The 15,848-nt window shown below is 37.2% G+C and overlaps 1 protein-coding gene across 2 annotated transcripts in view; it reads left to right on the forward strand.

The window, feature by feature from the left end:
* HMCN1 (hemicentin 1) overlaps positions 1-15,848 on the forward strand; it is a 482,205-nt gene that overhangs the window by 406,830 nt on the left and 59,527 nt on the right. For both annotated transcript variants that reach the window (XM_064594231.1, XM_064594232.1), the window contains exons 72-81: positions 3,885-4,026; positions 5,059-5,203; positions 5,586-5,713; positions 6,014-6,170; positions 8,510-8,631; positions 8,826-8,990; positions 10,607-10,714; positions 11,132-11,269; positions 11,400-11,534; positions 15,023-15,292. In XM_064594231.1, coding sequence (XP_064450301.1) covers positions 3,885-4,026; positions 5,059-5,203; positions 5,586-5,713; positions 6,014-6,170; positions 8,510-8,631; positions 8,826-8,990; positions 10,607-10,714; positions 11,132-11,269; positions 11,400-11,534; positions 15,023-15,292 — 1,510 coding nt within the window. The remainder of the gene's footprint in view (positions 1-3,884; positions 4,027-5,058; positions 5,204-5,585; positions 5,714-6,013; positions 6,171-8,509; positions 8,632-8,825; positions 8,991-10,606; positions 10,715-11,131; positions 11,270-11,399; positions 11,535-15,022; positions 15,293-15,848) is intronic.

Here is a 15,848-nt window from a genome sequence, read left to right on the forward strand (position 1 = left end):
CTCTGACCCTCCCCCCTCTCATGTGCTCTATGTCTCTCTCATTCTCTCTGTCTCAAATAAATAAATAAAATCTTTAAAAAAAAAAAAGATTAGAGCATGGATACGACTCATATGTTAGGGTGATGTATATAGCATTTAATGAAAACAGAGAAGAAGCAAGTAACTCAGACTGCAGGGTAAGGAACAATTCAGGGGAGCCTCTTGGAAAGGGTGAGTTCAGTTTTAAATGATGGGTAGATTCTGGGTGAAAAAGAAGGGTATTCTAATCACAGGTAATGATATCTACAAAGCCATTACAGGAAAAGGAATGCTGCTCTTGCAGGAATTGCAAAGTAACTTGGTGTGGCTGAAGTAGGCCTTGATTAAAATCCTTTGATGAGGGACGCCTGGGTGGCTCAGTCAGTTAAGCGTCTGCCTTCAGCTCAGGTCATGATCCCCGGGTCCTGGGATCGAGTCCCACATCGGGCTCCTTGCTGAGCAAGGAGCCTGCTTCTCCCTCTGCCTGCCTCTGTCTCTCTCTCTCTGATAAATAAATAAAATCTTTAAAAAAAAAAAAAATCCTTTGATGATTCCCCACAGATTTCAGGATTCAGGTTAAACTACCCCACTTAGCTCACAAGACCTTTCATGTTCTGACTTTTTCTCCACAGTTTTATCTCCAATGTGTGCATTTCACTCAAAACTATTTTTGAGTGAAAATAGTGAGGCATTTGCATGGTATAGTCAGTTAAGCATCTGGCTCTTGGTTTTGGCTCAGGTCATGATCTAAGGGTCATGGGACTGAGCGCCATGATGGGCTGCGCACTCATTGCGGAGTCTGCTTAAGATTCTCTCTCTCTCTCCCCCTCCCCGATCCCCACTCTCTCTTAAAAAAAAACAAACAAGCAGCAACTATTAAGTGTTCAGATAGAAACTGAGTGAATGTTGATGATGGAGAAGTTTAGGTTAAGCCCTGCTATGATCAAGTAATGTTAGTACTGGGACAGGGTGAGTTCAAGAGTTATGAAAAAAGAGGTGATTCAGTTTCAGATATTTTGAGTTTGAATTACCAATATATTATCCAAGTGGAGATTCTTAAAAGTACTAAGAAATATGGGTCCCTATTTCATCAAAAACATCTTTGACTTGGTAGTCCTCCATGGTATGACCAGTTGTTAAGCCCATGGGTTTGTATGAAGTTGACCAGAGAGAATAGTGTGAGATAACCTGTAAATGAGAATAGAGTGTAAGGCAACACTAATAATTATAAGGTGAGCAAAGGAAAAAGAAAAGATCAGAACAGAGAAGGAAGGACTCAGAGAGATAGAATTAAGTATAGGATACACTGGTGTACTAAAAGCCACGGAAAAGAGAGGGAGTGGTTGACAGAGTCCATTAAGATAACAAATTAAATTGCATCCATGGTTTTGGCAATAACACAGAAGTGATTAAAGATCAGAACAATGTTTCTTCAATAAAGTGATCAAAGGAAAAGATAGGTTACAGTTGTTGGGAGAGTTAAGGAAGAAGAGGAAATGGAAATAATTTTGGCCTATTCTTGAAATATAAAAGAGATTTTATGTGTTTATTTACCGAAAGAAAGAGACTAAAGGGGCGCCTGGGTGTCTCAGTCATTAAAGGTGTGCCTTCGGCTCAGGTCATGATCCCAGGGGCCTGGGATCGAGCCCCCCATCGGGCTCCCTGCTCGGCAGGAAGACTGCTTCTCCCTCTCCCACTCCCCCTGCTTGTGTTCCTTCTCTTGCTTTGTCTCTCTCTGTCAAATAAATAAATAAAATCTTAAAAAAAAAAAAAGAGAGACTAAAGATATAGGAGAGAGAAAGAGACGTTTATAGGATGACATGTGTTGAACAGAGAAGGAATGGGACCCAGTTCACAGGTGAGGAGATTAGCCTTGGACAAAAGGACTGACCTTTTTCCACAGAGATAGAAAGATAGGAAGGTTGTATTCACATGTAAGGTGGGAGGAGGAGAGAACTGCAGGCACAGGACTTTGGTTTTCTGCATGGAGTAGGAAGCAAGAGCATTGGTTGAGAATGAGATTCTATCTGAAGAAAGAAGTCAGATTTGGAAGAATCACTGGTGGCCAGTGGGAAGAGAACCAGAGAAAACTGTAGTGAGACTTGATGACTTAGCAGAACTTACTGATGTTCATGGAACAAAAACGTAAGAATAAACTCTGAAATTTTTTATTAGCCTACAACCCTGCTATACCCACATAAAAAAATTTACAAATATATGTTTTATAGAACTTAACATATATATTTAAGAAATCACTTATTCTCATCAGCGGTAATAAGATTTTTTCACTAATAGCCCCTATAGCAATGAAAGGCCTAGAGAGGAGTGCCTGAGTAGCTCAGTCGGTTAAGCATCTGCCTTCAGCTCAGGTCATGATCCCGGGGTCCTGGGATCGGGCCCACATGGGGCTCCTTGCTCGGCGGGGGGCCTGCTTCTCCCTCTCCCTCTGCCCTTCCCCCTGCTTGTGCACTCTCTCTCTCAAATAAACAAAATCTTAAAAAAAAAAAAAAAGCCTAGAGAAAATACATGATCTCGTAAAATAAATGGAGCTGAACTGCATATTTTAGTATGAACAACTTTTTTCATTAGAAATAGACAGTTGGCCCTTGAACAACATGGAGGTTAGAGGCACTGGCCCCACACACACACATACAGTCAGAAGTCTACATATAACTTTGGACTCCCCAAAATTTTACTAATAATCTATTGTTGACCCGAAGCCTCACCAATAACGTAAACAGTCTATCAACACATATTTTGTATGTTATATATATTATATACTCTACTTTTACAATAAAGTAAGCTAGAGAAAAGAAAATGTTATTAACAAGATCATAGGAATAGAAAATACAAGCTGCACTGCATTTATTGAAAAAGATCCACATATAAGTGGACCCACACAGTTCGAAGGTCAACTATATATCTATCTGGGAAAGAGCCCATGTGGCAGAAAAATCTTATTTAGGCTCTTCCTGAAGTAGTTCCTTCTTTGGTTCAACCAGAAAATATCAGTCTTTGATGGCTACCTGGCATTTTTTTAATGATTATGAACATCATGCATCTTAATTTGTACAAAACTACTTGTTTACATCTATTTTCCCAATTGGACTTAATAGCAAAGGTTAGGTTTCATTGTCTCTGTATTTTCAAAATTCTTGGTCCCATGCCTGGGCACAAAATAAATGCTTAACAAATATTTGTAGACTAAAATCATTTATTTACTTATTTTTAAAATGTTAAAGGATCATTATTTCCTATAAACAAAGGTAATTTATTAGTCATGGAGCTTTCCATTGTAAGTGACAGAATTCAAACTCAAACCAACTTAAATTTTTTTAAAGGCATTTATTACCTATAGTGATTGGTGAACTTAGGTTTTAGGTATTACTAGATCCAGAGGTTCTCCTCATGTAACCAAGCATTTATGTTTTTTTTCTCTGAATCGCAACTCCGCTTGCTGTGTTTTAGATTTAGAGCTGTCCACACATGGACAGACTGCCACCAGGCTATGTCCTCCTCACTACCAGACACCAGTAAAAAAAATAGCCTGTCTTATTCCCCAACACTTCCAACAAAGTCCTGTAGAGGGCTCTCAGGGGCCCAGCTTGAGTCACTGGCTCATCCTTGAGTATCCGGATCATTGTGGCCAGGAGAACTGGGAATACTGATTGTGCCTTTGCCTTAAGCACACTCATAGAAATAGTTCCTGAGAGGTTTTGATCCCAGAATAATGGTAGGGGGAGCAGAGAAAGCATACTAGAAGACAGGCAATCCACAGCTCACTGTAGTTATTTTTGATGTTATAAAGTAGTATTTTATTCTCTTTTCCTGACATTTTAATGGTAAATTTTACTTGCTGAATCTAGGCAACACCTCGAGTACGAATCCTATCTGGAGGGAGATACTTGCAAATTAATAATGCAGATCTAAGTGATACAGCCAATTATACTTGTGTGGCCAGCAACATTGCAGGAAGGACTACAAGAGGATTTATTCTCACTGTAAATGGTAAGAAAAATTAATAATTGTTTGTGACATTTTAAAAATTTAGCCAAGGGCATTCAAAGAAATGATAACATTTTTTGTTTCTTATGGGCACACTCAATGAATTCTTGTGGTTATCTTATTTTTTGAAAAAGACAACATGTAGTATTTGTATTATGGCTATATTCAAACCATATTTCAAAAAAAAATAATTAAAGATACATGATCTTAGAGGATAATACATGTCCAGTTGTTATTAACATATCCTGACATTTTGTGTCATTCAGATCAGAACCATTGAGAAAGGCACACTAAGGCTTTGGATGACATGTGGTTCATTATTTAGTTCACCTTTATTCATGTTGGTGTTTGAGTATATATGTACTAGACAGAGACTGCCATAGGACTGTGATTCTCTCAAATCTAAAATCTAAACATTAAAATTTGTCAATATTTAGGAAGATAATACAGACTTTTCCCCATCACAGTCTCTTTGGTTTTTTAATGTATGAAATTTTACATGATATTGGGTGACCCATACAACTAATATCTCTAAGAGTAAAATTAAAATTCAAGTTTTCTATTCCCATATGAACTCAATGATTAATAAAATACATGCTCTGAGACTTGCATGATTAATCACAGATGTGCTTTTCATTAGAACAGCCCACTTTCTGTTCCTTATTTAAAGTGAAGTTGTTCCAGTGTTAACATTCTCAGACCATTATTTGGCCAAAGAGAAATAAGAAATATCATCTTTAATTTGCATCAGACCAGAGCTGATTTTTATTCAAGCATCTCCTACAAAGCCAGATTTCACACACCATATCAGGGATTTAAAACCTCCTTCCCCCATCTGTGCTTTATTTTTAAAAACTAAGTATCTTGAGTAAGACTTTAGGAATTAAACCCCAATTCTGTTCATACTAACCTGAATTAGCTGTAGACAAAGCTATACATTTGACTCAAAGCTAACCTTGTATTACCTCTTCAGAGTCTTAGTTCAGGCTATATTATTGATATGAATGAAGTTTTCCATGTGCATCTCTTGTGCAGTTCCTCCAAACATAAAGAGTGGCCCCCAGAGTCTTATCATTCACTTAAATACGTCAACTGTATTGGAATGCCTTGCTGAGGGTGTGCCAACCCCAAGGATAACATGGAGAAAGGATGGTGCTGTTCTATCTGCAAGTCATGCAAGGTAAAAGTTCTGGAAAAGAATGAAAAATACTGCAAGAACTGAAGGATAATTCCCTAAATTTTCTTTTCCAGTGCATTATTTTGGTCTTGTTATATTTAATATTAGTTCTTCATCTTAATATGAGAATCAAAATATATTATTTTAAAAGCATAATCCTAAGGCTTATGGCCAAAACATAATGATTATAATTCATCCAAGATCACAAGTTCATCTGCTATGCACCTTTGTGGAATATCCCTTTTTTTCCTCCAAGGGTATTGCAAATTTCTATAGCAGGAAAAAGACTAAAAATGTAACTAAGTTTTGTAGAATACTCTCAGTCAAAATGTAAATAATCAGAAAACACTGATTCCAGGGACTTCACTTGTGATCTTTCTTGTAGATACTCCATCTTGGAAAATGGATTCCTTCATATCCAATCAGCACACATCACAGATACTGGGCGATATTTGTGTATGGCTACCAATGCTGCTGGAACAGACCGCAGGCGAATAGATTTACAAGTCCATGGTAAATATGAACAGCATCTAATCTTTGGGTTAAGTGTTCTTTGATAGCCTAAACCTATGAGATCATAAAGACCTTGATATCCGGGGCTATGTGAAGGTACCACACTCTACTGTGAACAGTTAAGACCCGTGTTTTCTCCTCATTGTGGCTAGCACCATCACAACACTAAGTTCACAGAGTCTTCTTGTGTTTTAACTATGGAGCAAGTTACCAGTGATTAATTTCAGTCTGGCAGAAATACTTCAGATGGCATACTATTTGCTGAATGTGTTTCCCTCTTATTTGCTGACTTCGTTTTAGTTCCTCCATCCATTGCTCTGGGTCCTACCAACATAACTGTAACAGTAAATGTTCAAACTACTCTGGCTTGTGAGGCTGCTGGGATTCCAAAACCATCAATCAGGTGGAGGAAAAATGGGCATCTTCTTAATGTGGATCAAAATCAGAATTCATACAGGTAAGTAATAATTTAACTGACAAATCCCACCTACTATTTAGAAACATAATTTTAAAAAGAATTAACATTTCATCTCTATCAATGGGAACAGCATATATATAAAGTATGAAGAATTAGCTAGTATGTAGAGAGTATGTATTTTTCTTAATGTGGAATTAGTTTTTCAACCTAAAAGCTTTTTCTGAATTATGGGTTCAATTTTTCTATCCATAAGCCCTGTGGATGGCGATCAGAGAGATCTACAAGATTAGATTCCTATTCTGCTTTATTTTTCTTAGCACCTTTTGGAATTTTATAAAAACAAAGAATGAAAATTTTTGGTATAAGGGAAAAACTATTCTGTAAAAATAATACCACCTTTAGCTATAGAATAAAAATAAAATTCTGAACCTTGAAATACAACTTAGGTATTTGGTAGCATGTGCAGGGAGGAAAAACATGTTTTTTAAAAGCTAACCTTTTAATTACTAGGAATTTCTGATGTTGTAAATGAGCATCATTTCTTATATCTCAATTAAGTTAACAGATAGGTATCTTGTCAAAGGAATTGCCATAATACTAAAAACAAATGTTCTTGTAGATCTACTTTGAAAATGATCAATTCTTATACATTAGGAAATATGAAACAAGGAGTGTTTCACTTGAAATTCTGTTTTTTCTCTCTTTCTCACCCTTTTAATCTTTGGGTACTAGGAGTCTAGTGATTTGAAGATATACACTGTGTAGAAAGTGTGCAATACCATCGAATAAAAAAGCATGTCAAATGTATTCCCATTGAATCCAATCACTTTTATTCTATCAGTGCACACCTTGAAATAAGAAAATAGATATTTTATTTAGATTTACTTTGAATAACGTATGTATATTTACTAGACCTCTTAAACATTTGAAGTGATCCAGATCACTTTAGTTTTGAATTGGTTAAAAGTTAGGGAAAAGACTTATTGATATATGTACTATGCATCGCAAAAGTGTCCAACACATGTAAGGAGACATGTGAACTAGGGCAACACGTAAGACAGACGAACTTGTAATTACCCGTCTGTCGATGGAAATAATCAAATACCAATCTGTAAAGTTATTGTGAGATTTAGAGGTAGTTTATGTGAAGCAGTTGAGAAGGTACCAGAATGTATTCAGTGCTCCATAAACAGCGGCTATCATCAGTGTGCTCATTTCTCTGTATTTCAGTTAGGAGAGCACAGTTGATCCTGATATAAGCAATCAGAAAATGCAAGATTCCCTCTTCAAACAACCCTTCTACCCAATTGCTTCATCTAAATCCCCAAGTTGAGGCTCTATTAACCCATTGCCCATATAAAAAAAAAAATAGTCTGATACTTGAAGTATCAGAGGAATTCCTCATTTTTTTTTGTTTTGTTTTTGTTTTTGTTTTTGTTTTTTTAAATTTTATTCTTATGTTAATCCCCATACATTACATCATTAGTTTTAGATGAAGTGTTCCATGATTCATTGTTTGTGCACAACACCCAGTGCTCCATGCAGAATGTGCCCCCCTCAATACCCACCACCAGGCTAACCCATCCTCCCACCCCCCTCCCCTCTAGAACCCTCAGTTTGTTTTTCAGAGTCTATCGTCTCTCATGGTTCGTCTACCCCTCCGATTTCCCCCGCTTCATTCTTCCCCTCCCGCTACCTTCTTCTTCTTCTTTTTTTTTTTCTTAAGATATATTGCATTATTTGTTTCAGAGGTACAGATCTGAGATTCAACAGTCTTGCACAATTCACAGCGCTTACCAGAGCAGACACCCTCCCCAGTGTCCATCACCCAGTCACCCCATCCCTCCCACCCTACCCCCCACTCCAGCAACCCTCAGTTTGTTTCCTGCAATTAAGAATTCCTCATATCAGTGAGATCATATGATACATGTCTTTCTCTGTTTGACTTATTTCACTCAACATAATACCCTCCAGTTCCATCCACATCGTTGCAAATGGCAAGATCTCATTCCTTTTGATGGCTGCATAATATTCCATTGTATATATATACCACCTCTTCTTTATCCATTCATCTGTCGATGGACATCTTGGCTCTTTCCACAGTTTGGCTATCATGGACATTGCTGCTATAAGCATCGGGGTACATGTACCCCTTCGGATCCCTACTTTTGTATCTTTGGGGTAAATACCCAGTAGTGCAATTGCTGGATCATATGGTAGCTCTATTTTCAACTTTTTGAGGAACCTCCATACAGTTTTCCAGAGTGGCTGCCAGGAAAGAATTCCATTTCCCTCAATTCACAACATAGTGCCATGTTGAACCAGCATTTATGATAACTGATCTACAGTACATCATTGCTTTGAAATCTTTCTTCTAGGCTCCTTTCTTCAGGTTCACTAGTAATTATTTCCCCTTCTGTGGATGACACTGCAACCTATGAGTGCACTGTGACAAATGATGCCGGGGAGGATAAGAGAACCATGGATCTCACTGTCCAAGGTAGAACTGGCTTAGTACATGGATTAATAGTTATTATAATGATATGTTTCATTATCACACTACTTCACAAGAGGACTTCCTTTTCCACTTACTAACATTCACTTTCTGTGTAGAAAGAGAAAGATGTATGATAAGGCTTTGGAAACCTGTAAGGGTTTGAAATGTGTACTTTCTTATTGTTGTTATTGTTTTAGTCCCACCTTCCATAGCTGATGAGCCTACGGACTTTCTAGTAACCAAACGTGCCCCAACAGTTATTACCTGCACTGCTTCAGGAGTTCCATTTCCCTCAATTCACTGGACAAAAAATGGGATAAGACTACTTCCCAGGGGAGACGGTTATAGAATTCTGTCCTCAGGTAAGACCGAGCTAAGTAATTACACACCTAAGATTAGACTAATGATTAATGGGTGGCCTTACCAGGCCTTTTGTTGCACCAAAATAAAAAAATAAAATACATTTTCATTCCTAGACTTATGCATCTGGAAAAAAAATACAGTTGGGCAGGGTAACTCGGCAAAGGGAGAGAAAAAAATCTGGAAACAAAATCACAATAACTGAATATAATGAGCATGATCACTGGATTTTATGTGCATATTTACTAACCCTGAAGCTTCACAAATTCACTGGTTGCCTTTGAGTGAACCACACTCTTTTCATTAGCCAACAAGAATCTCCATTCATTTAACAAAGATTTAGTGCCTAAAATAAGTTATATACTCCACTGAGTTTCTGAGAATATAAAACTAGGAGGGTTCTTGTTTTCAAGGTTTTTATAACTGAGCAGGGAGGGCTAGTGTAAGTGCTAGGATGGATATTTTTGAGAGTGGTAGTAGCCATAATTTATAAAATTTATGTATTGAAAGAGAAAAAAATAATTCACCTAAATGAAAATATAGGTAATTCACATTGGTGTTTTGTATTGGGAAGGTACACTAGAGATAAACTAAAGTAGCAACTAACATCCTGGAGCTTTCTGCATTTGTGCATGTTGTTCTAAGGTAATTTGTTCATTTTTTCAAAGAAGGGAAATGATGGAAGATTGTTCTCAGGGTAAAACTTGGCTTTCAAAGCCAAGTATTTTGGCTATCTCTGAAATGTGTATAGATTGGTAACAATTAAAATCATAAAATAGAAATTAACTACCCTTCAGCACAAGGTATTGTGTTGAGAGAACAGTTTGGAACTTTCTCAAAATATTAAACAAGAGTTACCATATGACCCAGCAGCTCCATTCCTAGGCATCTACCCAGAAAAATGAAAACATATGTCTACACAAAGACTTGTATGCAAATGTTCATACAGCATTATTCACAATAGAGAAAGTAGAAACAATCCAAATGTCCATCAACTGATGAAAGAATAAACAAAATGTGGATAATCCACACAATGAAATTCTATTTATCAATAAAATGGAACAAAAATATTGGCACATGCTACAACAGATGAAACTCAAAAACTGTGCTCACAGTGAAAGAAATCAGACGCAAAGGACAGCTGTATGATTGCATTTGCATGAAATGTTCAGAAAAGGCAAATATACGAAGAAGAAGAAGAAATTAGTAATTGCTTGGGGCTGGGGCTGGGGCTGGGAATGAGAAGTGACTGTAAATGGAATGAGATTTCTTTTTCTTTTTTTTTTTTTTTGGAATGAGATTTCTTTTTAGGGTAATAGAAATGTCCTCAAAATTAGATTGTAAGAGTTGCACAACTCTGTAAAGATACTAAAAATCATAAAATTGTACATTTAAATGGGTGAATTTTATGGCATGTAAATTTTGCCTAAATAAAGCTATTAATAATGATTAAAAGGCACTGTGCTAGGCCCTTCAGGGGATACAAGTATGAGTATAAGCCAAGCACCACTGTGCTATGGGGATGAAGACACAAAATCAGAGAGACATAGTTTATTGAACCAGAGAAATGGTTGCAGAAAAATGGACACCCTATGCATAAAAACTTTTTCCTTTTTAGGAGCCATTGAAATATTTGCCACTGAGTTAAACCATGCTGGAAGATACACTTGTGTCGCCAGGAACGCAGCTGGTTCTGCACATCGACACGTGACCCTTTATGTCCAGGGTATGGAAGCTCATTTAACTCATTAAAAGCTTGTTTTTTCTTCAAGTCATGTTTATTCTTGAAAGGATGTACTGTCTAGAAATACCTTGGGGATATGAAAGACTGACAGATATTTTTCAATAAACTAAGAAAAACATACAAATGAAAAATCACACAGAACAACCCCAAATTATTTTTTTTCTTGAGTTTCTATAATCTGTCCCTGCTTCTAGTCTTCTAACGGAATTCTTCTAATGGAAACTGCCTACAGTAGCAAGACTCAAAAAAAAATGTAATATGGCCAATATTCTCTTTTCCCCTGGACAATCAAATCGCTAATAATGTGGAATATGAATCCAGGCATGTTTAACCTCGTGGCTACTTTTAAACGTTTCTGCCACCAACTGGTGCCATCACTTTTTCTGTTGGTTCTTATAGAGTCTCCAGTCATTCAGCCTCAGCCAAGTGAACTAGATGTCATTGTGAACAATCCCATTTTATTACCATGTGAAGCAACAGGGACACCCAGTCCTTTCATTACTTGGCAAAAAGAAGGCATCAATGTCATCACTGCAGGTACCTACCACTGTTTCTATCAAGAAAATTACAGCAAATCAGTGTTTTATAATTCAGAAGTCAGTATGATTTTTTTAATAAAAAAAAATTAATAAAAATTCTTCCCACTGTGCTTTCATAACCGATGTAGGCAAAAGCCATGCAGTTCTTCCCAGTGGCGGCTTGCAGATCTCCAGAGCTGTCAGAGAAGATGCTGGTACTTACATGTGCGTGGCTCAGAATCCAGCTGGTACAGCCTTAGGCAAAATCAAATTAAATGTTCAAGGTACCTAAAGAGTAAATTTCTAGGTCTTCATTGCAAAGATGCTTGTAACAATGTATATCAAAGTTCATCTATCTAAAATAACCATGCTGCCATAGCTGTCAACATTCTTAGTTTACGTTATACAATGTGTTTTTTCTCTTACCCTTATGAAGAAGAAAATTTAATGGTTGGGGTTTTTTTGGTCATTGTTTATGTAAGAAAACTGAGGCATCTCATGGTATTTTGGATTTCTATGAACTTCCATATGGTATTCTATTTCATTGTAGCACATATTTAAGGTAACTTTTAAAACCTTTCTCCCCATAATACCACATTGGATACATTATGAAACACTAGATTCTAATATCCGCTTAAAAAACAAATCATATATTTTTTAAAATCATAAAACAAAAAATGTAATTGCAGTTAACCAACTTGATGGGAAAAAATTATTCTGTAGACAAAGCAGGGTCTTTTCACATTTAACTGTTATTTTCTTGACATAATATTCATATCTTGCATGCATTGTTTTTGTGACCTGGAAGTAGATTCTGAGCTTCTGAATTTGCATTAGCTGATTTTGAATTTCCTTATAGTGTGATTTTCCTATGGTAAATTACTGACTATAGTAAAGCTTACTTAACTATGTATTATAAATCTCTTTGTATTGTTAATATTTTCTCAACAAATATTTATTGCAATAATAAGTGGAAATACATTGAACATTACAGACATGACCCTCCCTTATGGTGTACAGAAGGAAAAAAACTAAACTACCAAATAAATAATTATAAATTCTGACATATGCTACACAGAAAAAAAGGCTGAGATGGGGAATAATGGGGAAATGTGGGCACCACTTCACATTAGTGGTTAAAGTAGGCTTTAAGAAGTAGGCTTCTCTAAAGGAGTACCATTTAGGCTGAGACCTGAATGATAAGCTAGGATGAGCCATGCAAAAGTGGTAGAGTATCCAAGGGAGAGAGGACAGCACATGCAGTGGCCCCATGGCAGGAAAGAGTAAGGAAAGAAGCATGGCAGTGTGGTAGGGAGTGGTGGCGAAGAAGAAGGCTGGCACAATGTGAAGGAAATCAGAGAAGAAGGTGGGCCAGTGCTTGGAGCGTCAGAAGGACCACACAAAGGTTATATTTTCTTCTCTATGCAGTGGGAGACCTTTTAAGGGTTTAACCAAGATGCTTATTTGGTTTTAGGAAGATCTCGTTTGCTGCTATGTAGGTAATGGTTTAGAGAAGGAGCAAGACTAGAGCTGGAGGAACTATTCAGGTCCTCTAGGCAGGGTGTTACAACCTGGCTGGAAGTGAGAGTGGCTGTGTAAGTTGCAGGGGTAAATGGAAAAAGTGATGGATTTAAGATACTTCTGGAGGTGTAACTGCCAGGATGACTGATAAATCAGATTTGGGAGGTTAGGAAAAAAGAGGAATTAATGATGTTTCCTGGGCTTTGGGCTTGAACTAGTGAGTGGATGATAGTGCCATGGGGGGATGATAGTGCAAGGGGGAGGAACTGGCTTTGGAGGAAAGAAAACATAATTTCTGATTGATCCTATGAGATGTGGGAAACTATTAGAAATCCTAGTGGAGATACCAAATTGAGTTGAATATGGATTCAGAGCTCAAGGGAGAGGTATAGTGTAAGATACAAATTTGGAAGTAATCAGTGTATTTCAGTCCACAAGATTGGATCAGAATTTGGACAGAAAAAGAGCTAAGGACAAAGACCCAGAACTCTACATTGTTTAAAGGCCTGAGAAAAGAGAGGATGCTGGAGAAGAATACAAAGGAGCAGGCAGACATGTTAGAGGAAAGCCGGATGGAGGCTAGGAGAGGAGAGTGTTTCAAGAAGAAGGGAGTGGACGATTTGTTGAATGCAAGTGAGAGATCAGTTGGATAAGGACCAATAAATATCCATTGGCTTTGGCAACATGGAGGTCATGGAAAGAACACTTCCATATAGGAGGGGTTTTTCCTTCACTAATTGATTAAAATTATTGGTATGGGCAATTCTGGGACAAAGAAACACATTAAATGATTAATGGCATTTCAACATTCCAAAAGCAACCAGAGATAACTGCATACTCTAAAGGCATGAAAATTCTGAACCAAATCGCTCTCCTTGCAGATACAGTATGTAATGGAAAGCACAAACCCAACCAAATAATGTTGGCTGATATAAGTAATTTTAACATGGTTATTCATATTTTTTTCACAACTTGTTGATTTTATTTTACTCATCACTATTAGTGTACTTTAAAATTTGGTCTCGGGGTGCCTGGGTGGCTCAGTGAGTTAAGCATCTGACTTCAGCTCAGGGTCCTGGGATCAAGCCCCTTGTCTGTTTCTCCCTCTCCCCCTCCCCCCACTCTTGCACGCGTGCATGCTTTCTCTCTCTCTCAAATAAATAAAATCTTTAAAAATAAATAATAAAATAAAATTTGGTCTCCATGTGGTTGACCATTTCTCCATATCCTTTGAAGACGTGGCAGATAGTTCTAGGTCCCCAGGACTTGCTATGCATAGGGCATTACGTGGATCAGTGGAGCTCTCAGAGATCTCATTTCTGATTCCATTTCTCAGTCTGCATGTGTGGTAACAATGTGAAAACAACGTTTGCCTTGTTTCTCTCTTAAGCTTTTTTGAATGAGTGGTAGTTTTTTTTGTTTTTTGTGGGTTTTGCCGGCACATACTTAAAGGGATTATTTTTACTGTCACTGTTGTCCTCTGCACCTTGTCACTGTCTCTGGACTTGCATTGACACAAGTGGATCATCCTCTCATTTCTTTCCCGTGTGCTTGTGGTCAGTTGTTCCTTGTCCATCCTTGATTGTTCTCTGATAATTATTTAATATTTCTTTGAAGCTCAATAAAATATCCAGGCCAATACCTAAGTGGTAATCAACCTACTGGAAACAATAGGAAGAGAACGCCTTATCGTAAGCCCTTCCACAGCTTTCGGAAGAAGTGGGAAGAGTTTTACATATATAATTCTTTTCCATGATCTATTCATTTATTTACTTAGTCATTCAAACAATACTGTGTTAAATATGGCCACTGTGTTTGAGACACTAAGCACTGTAGGAAACACTTGAGTAAAAGTATCTCTGAGCAGTTGAATAATTTCCAAACCTTGAAGGGGTCTATTCTGAAAGTTTAAGTAGCTGAAATGAATCACATAATACAGTATGTTAAAGAAAATGCCTCTGTTGATACAACCTAAGTTTTCTAGACATGCAGTACCTCAGGAATATATGTTTATGTCCTCATTTAAAATTGAATAGCATTTACATTTGTTAACTATGCAGAGAATAATGTTCTGAAAATGGCTCAAAGAATTTTCTTTTCCAATGAAAACAAAGTATAGTGATCCTTTGATGATAATATGGTAAAGTCAGGATTTCATTTCTTTCCTGTGTGACTTCCGTAGAGTGATACTGTGGTGTGTACATGGTACATTTATGCTTTTAAGATGAAGTTTACACTTTGTATCTTTCAGTTCCTCCAGTCATTAGCCCCCATCCAGAGGAATATATTACTGCTCTAGATAAACCCATCTCCCTACCGTGTGAGGCAGGTGGCTTCCCACCACCTGACATTACCTGGCATAAAGATGGGCATGCAATTGTGGAATCAATCCGCCAGCGCATCCTCAGCTCTGGGGCTCTGCAAATCGCATTTGCTCAACCTGATGATGCCGGCCAGTACACGTGCATGGCAACTAACGTGGCAGGATCAAGCAGCATGAGCACCAAGCTCATTGTCCATGGTAGGTTATTTAACATTAATTATTTCAATCTGCTACATTGCCATGGCAAAGAGAAAAGACCACTGAGAAAAAATATAATGAAAGCCAAAGTCATGCAAAACCAGCAATCCGAAGTGGGATGTGTGTGTGTGTGGTGTGTAGGTATACTTACCCTTCTAATATGTAGGCTCTGATTATTTGTGTGGGCAAAAGTAAGGCTATGATTATGTACGTGTGAGAAAGAAAGAGAGATTTTATAAAGATAGCCAAAATACCTAATGTGTTTCCAATAATCCCCTCATATTGTGAGTATTAGTATTTATACTCTGGCCATAGATCCCATTTATGGGATCCATTTGTGTTTTGTGACTATTCTGCTTACTTCTCAACTTACAAATGATCTTCACTCAAAACTAATCTCCATATGAGCTACATTATACAGTGTGAACCTAATGAGAGTTGGGAATCTATTCGATTTATTATTTTAAAGTAGCAAAATATTTACAAGTATATTTTTATAACAGAAAAAAAATCTTTTTTTCTTTGTATTCAGACAACTAACAAAATATCTAAGGAT

This window comes from Mirounga angustirostris, unplaced genomic scaffold, assembly GCF_029215605.1.
Source record: "Mirounga angustirostris isolate CCGP_5_RB_7025 unplaced genomic scaffold, mMirAng1.0.hap1 SCAF_6, whole genome shotgun sequence".
Lineage (NCBI taxonomy): Eukaryota > Metazoa > Chordata > Mammalia > Carnivora > Phocidae > Mirounga > Mirounga angustirostris.